Source organism: Harpegnathos saltator, unplaced genomic scaffold (genome assembly GCF_003227715.2).
Source record: "Harpegnathos saltator strain DR-91 unplaced genomic scaffold, Hsal_v8.6 scaffold37, whole genome shotgun sequence".
NCBI classification, from domain to species: Eukaryota; Metazoa; Arthropoda; class Insecta; order Hymenoptera; family Formicidae; genus Harpegnathos; species Harpegnathos saltator.
The window spans coordinates 971282-976411 of NW_020230172.1; the positions used below are offsets into that span (position 1 = coordinate 971282).

The window sequence follows — 5130 nt, forward strand, 5'->3', positions numbered from 1 at the left end:
TTCCCGAAGGAAGGCCTGGTGGTGATGCAGGTGCAGCAGGCACTCCGGGAGACGGAGGGCACGCTCGACCTGAGTCTCAAGAAACCACGGCAACAGCAGGAATACAATCACTCGCTTCAGACGATGCACAAACCGCCGACCGGCACTCTGTATCGGCCGGAGCCCCCGTCAGGCGCCTACTACCACCCTCACGCGCCGCACTCGGAGCAAGGTCGTGGCGCGAAGAGTCCCTTGGTGTACGCGTCTTCCCCGCGGCCGCAAGTACCGCCTATCGCTTCGAAGATGAACAAGGTAACCGTGCCGCCGTCTCACCCCAAGCTCTCACCGAAACTCAGCAGCATGGGCACCCCGAGTCACAAGGGTGGGTCCATCACGCACGGTACGCCCGTGTCCACTGCTCGTTATGAGGGTCTGCTGCGGCAAATGACGCCGCCGGCCGGCGGCAACCCGACGACGGTGAGCGCTGCGAACGCTGGTGCTGGCGGCGGCGGCGGCAGTGTCGTGAACGTCAACACCAGCGGCGGTGGCGGCGGTCAAGGCCCAAAAGAAACGGGCTCCATCACCCAGGGCACACCAGTGCACCCGTTCGCGGTGGACAAACGCGGAACGCCCATGTACGACTATCATCGTGCCATCCGACATTCCCCTGTGACCGGTGGTGGTGGTGGCGGCGGCGGCGGCGGCGGCGGCGGCAGCGGCGGCGGCGGCGGTGGTGGTGGTGGTGGCGGCGGCGTCGGCGGCGGCGGCGGCAGCGTGCCGCCGCCGGGACAGGGCCCGGGTGGTCAGTCGGCGTCGGCCGCTGTGGTGGTGAGCCACAGCGGTCAGTACAACTCGTATTCCGGTCGACCGCCGCCCAGTTACACCATGGAGCAGCAGCTGTCCTCCCGGCAAATCATCATGAACGACTATATCACTAGCCAACAGATGCACGCGCGCGCAAGAAGCGGCGCAACGGGTGGCGCCGGTGAACCAGTCGCCGGCAAGAGCAACGAACAGCCGGCTCCGTCGACGTTGTACTACGCCAGCACGCCGCCACCTCCTCCGCCGCCTCAGACACACACGCAGGCACGACAGGGTGTCATACAGAGGCATAATCCGCAGAAGCAGTTGCACTATCAGCCACCGCCTGGTCTGGAGGCTTTCTCCAGTCTGGTGGATGTGGCTGTGCAACAGCCCAGTCTTCCGGTGCCGCACCCGCATGGTCACCCGGCGGCCGCGTCCGGCAGCGGCGGCCACGAAGGTCTCGGCAAGACGATGGCGGATCGGCTGTTGGCTGACCATTATGTGGACAACAACCGGGCGTTCCGTGAGCAAGAGATGCGACTGCAGGAGCACCGTATGATGCAGGCGGAGCACAGGATGGCGGCGGCGGTGGCGCATCACCATCAGCGCGACCGGGACCTCGCGCATCTGCGCGAGAAGGAAGAGCATCGCCTGCATCGGGAGAAGGAACTGCAGCAGTTGGAGCATCGACTAGTGGTGCAGCAGCGTGAGAAGGAGATCCAGCAGCAAGAGCACGCGCGTCTGGCGCAACAGCGGGAGAAAGACATGCAGCACGTCGAGCACCGGTTGCCGATGCAACAACGCGAAAAGGAGATGCAGCACGAACAACATCGGCTCGTGCCGTCCATCGGCACCGTCCATCAGCATCGAGAGAAAGAACTCCACCGTCATCAACTAGTGGTGGCTGCGGCGCAACGCGACAAGGAACATCAGGAGCACCGACTGATCGTGCAGCAGCATCGAGAGAAGGAGATACAGCAGCAGGAGCAGAGGCTCACGATCCACCAGCAGCGCGAGAAGGACATACAGCGCGAGCGAGACCTCGTGCATATGCAGCAGATACAGCAGCAGCAGCAGCAGCAACAGCAACAACAGCAGCAGATGCAGCAGCATATGCAGCAACAGCGCATGGAGGCGGAGAGAAGGCATATAGTTCAAATGTACAGAGAACAGCATCAGCAACAGCAGATCGACCGGGAAAGCTCGCGGCTGGTCAACAGCGGATTCTCGCAGCAGAGCAGGCTAGTGCCGCAGATGTCGCACCAGTCGCAACAGCAGCAACAACAGTCGTCCAGGCAGAGTCAGTCGTCCAGCCAGCAGCAGAACGACTCGTCCTCGACCCTCACCGCCGCTAGCCTCATAGATGCCATTATAACACATCAGATCAATCAGAGTGTCGAGAACTCGAGCGGAAGCGGCTCATCTGCCAACCAGCCTACTCGAGCGAGTGATCGCCTCTTCCAGGTAGAGACAAACGTTCATCCCTTGCTACTCTTATCGCAGTCTGCGCAGTCTGACGACGGTAGACTAAATCGTGCAGCGACCGATCACCTGCCATAAAGCAAGTCTACTTTGTTCGCAGGGATTTCATCGTGAGACCACCCAAGAATCTAACGGTATCGCGCATAGTCCTGCTGGAGACGGAGGCGGGGGTGGTAGCGGTGCGAGCGGAAATGGAAGTGGAAGCAACAAAGCGATCACTCTCGGCGAGCATGTCGAGCACATTGTGTCTAAAGATTTTTGTCCACCGCATTCATCCTACAGACCTTACACCGGGTAAGCCGCACTCCGCAGGAGGGCAGTGTTGTTTCAGGCTGCTCGTCGCGTTTCTGTATCTCGTATTCGTAGGTTTCGCATGATGCTTTTTGTATTAGTACGTTGCGTCTCCGAAGGAGAAACTGTGTTGCAACGGTCGGGAAAGACTACGTCTGGAAGACAGCGTTGCAAAATTCAAGTAGACTTTGCGAGAGAGACGTTTAACGGAGAAATCTTTTTATTTTGCGGCGTCACGATGTGCGATCACGAGGTACGATTTGTACCTCATGTACCTTGCAAATGACCTTGCAAAACTCCGCTCTTCTTCCCTGTAGATATCAAATTTCTGAGGATCAGTGGAAAAGACGAAAAATGAACGAGCCGGACTCGGTGAAGGCTGGAGACGAGCGGCAGATAATACGCGTCGCCCAACAACAGCAACAGCAGCAGACGCAACAGCAGCAACATCAATCCGCGTCCTCCTCGGTGGGGAAGCAGCAGTTCCAGCATTCCGTCGAGCCCGTCTCGCCTCCGGAAGCGACCAGCAATCACTACGGGCGTCGTTTTTACGAATCGACCACTGCCACATCCACTTCCGGTACACCCTCCAACAAGCCCCATCTGTCGCCGTTAGACTACGTAAAGAACAAGATCGTGGAAGTGATGCGAACATCCGAAGATGACAAGGCTAGTGGCAGCGCAGCTGCGGTTTCGTCTGATAGAAATGGCGGCAGTGGCGGCGGCGGCGGCGGCGGCAACAACAACAACAACAACAACAACAACAACAATAACAACAATAACAACAACAGCAACAGCATCGTCTCAAGCGGCGCCGGCAGCGGTGGTGGTGGTGGTGGCGGCGGCGGCGGTAACGGTAGTGGTGGCGGCGGCGGCGGCACCGGCAGCGGTGGCGGCGAAAAAACGACGGACGAGAAGACGGCGGCAGGCGCGAGCGCGGAGAGGAGCCCGTCCGTCGGCGGCAGCGGCGAGATGATTGTCGACGAGACGACGCCGAGCCGAACCACCCCGCAACCACCGCCGCCACCCGCACCGGCGCCGACTACCAATTTCTATCCGTTCAGCGCGTTAGGCGTGCACACAGGTCCGCCACCGGCGCCGCCACCTACCGCCACGTCGACCGTCTCCGCCTCCGTCACAAAGTCCGAACAGATGCAGGCCGAGCCGGCGCCGTTGCTCTCAGCGCAATACGAGCCGCTCTCGGACGAGGATTGATAGTCGCGCCGATTTCGTGGTGCTACCGCTACTTACTGTTTTTTGTAATTAGTTTGAAGAGAGAAATGCTGTGACACGTTTCCTTAGGACATGAATCCTACAGGATATTCGAATATTGGACGATTCACCGACACACGCTTATGGGCACGAGAGAAGCCACACTGCGTTCATTATCGGTCGCCAAATCCTAATCTAATTTAAGAGACTTCTTCTTTTTTATATATACGCATATATATATTATATATATGTAGATATATGCATATACGAAAATTTTCGATCTCCCGAAACGAATGGGGGAGTCTCCGTCGTATGATGTTTTAAACCAAGTCCCAACACACATTGTTTTATGTAAACTTTGTAATTTTCATTGTATTTTTTAATCAAAGGATCATTCCCGAATGCTATGCAGAAAAGAAAAAGAGGCGAACATTTATGAAATGAATAACTCGTTTTATCGCCTTTCATGGTATGTCGCCGACTTTTGGTTATATAAACGCTTAGAGACACACTTTTACCTGCTAATTAGTTATATGCAATGTATAATTTATAATGCCGATATGGACACTAAAATTAATGTGTGTGTGTGTGTGTATGTGTGTGTATGTATGTGTGTGTATATATGTATATGTATGTATACATATATGAAGCAATTTATACATGTATATGATGCATTGGTGATATATATAACTATATGCAAATATATATATATATTTGATATAAATACATACATATATATATATATACATATATTTATATATGTGTGTGTGTGTGCGTGTGTGTGTGTGTGTGTGTGTGTGTGTGTGTGTATAGTCAATGTGAATACAAAACTGATATACCTAATGACCGCCATGATTTTAAAGGAACTCCTTTTAAATTGGAAATTAATTTTGAAAAATTTAATCACGCGCGTGGTTAAATACATTCAGTTTTAATGGAGAAAGAGAGAGAGAGAGAGAGAGAGAGGGAGATGTATAGAAGAATAACAGAGAGATTAAAAGAGAGAAAGAGAGTAAGTAGCAATTTGGCAAACTTGTGTTTTTTTATCATCTTCAGGTATAGTACCTCGGATTATAATGAAGAAGAGATAAGTTGAAGAATGAGTATTCGCCCTATATTCTTTTCACTTTTTAAGTCATTCGATTTCACGCGGACGTTTGATGATTCGTTGCACGAAAGGAGGAAAGAGAGCAATGATCGGCATCTCGATAATTCGATATGACCTATTTGTTGATATCGATGCCACGCGCGCGTACAAGGCTTTAGTTATTCGATTGAGTTAAATTACTTTTGTTTTCCTTTTCGTTTTCTTACGTTGACTTGGGCTTGACCAGTCTGCAAAGCCACCGCCAATTTGCGCGC

The 5130-nt window shown here is 53.6% G+C and overlaps 1 protein-coding gene across 1 annotated transcript; it reads left to right on the plus strand.

Moving 5' to 3' along the window:
• Nucleotides 1-726: 726 nt before the first annotated feature.
• On the plus strand, nucleotides 727-4104 carry Smr (nuclear receptor corepressor smrter). The gene is made up of 3 exons (XM_025300478.1): nucleotides 727-2247; nucleotides 2366-2559; nucleotides 2874-4104. Exons 1-3 carry the CDS (start codon nucleotides 865-867, stop codon nucleotides 3769-3771), a joined length of 2475 nt encoding a protein of 824 aa, XP_025156263.1. The 5' UTR covers nucleotides 727-864; the 3' UTR covers nucleotides 3772-4104.
• The last annotated feature ends 1026 nt before the right edge of the window (nucleotides 4105-5130 follow it).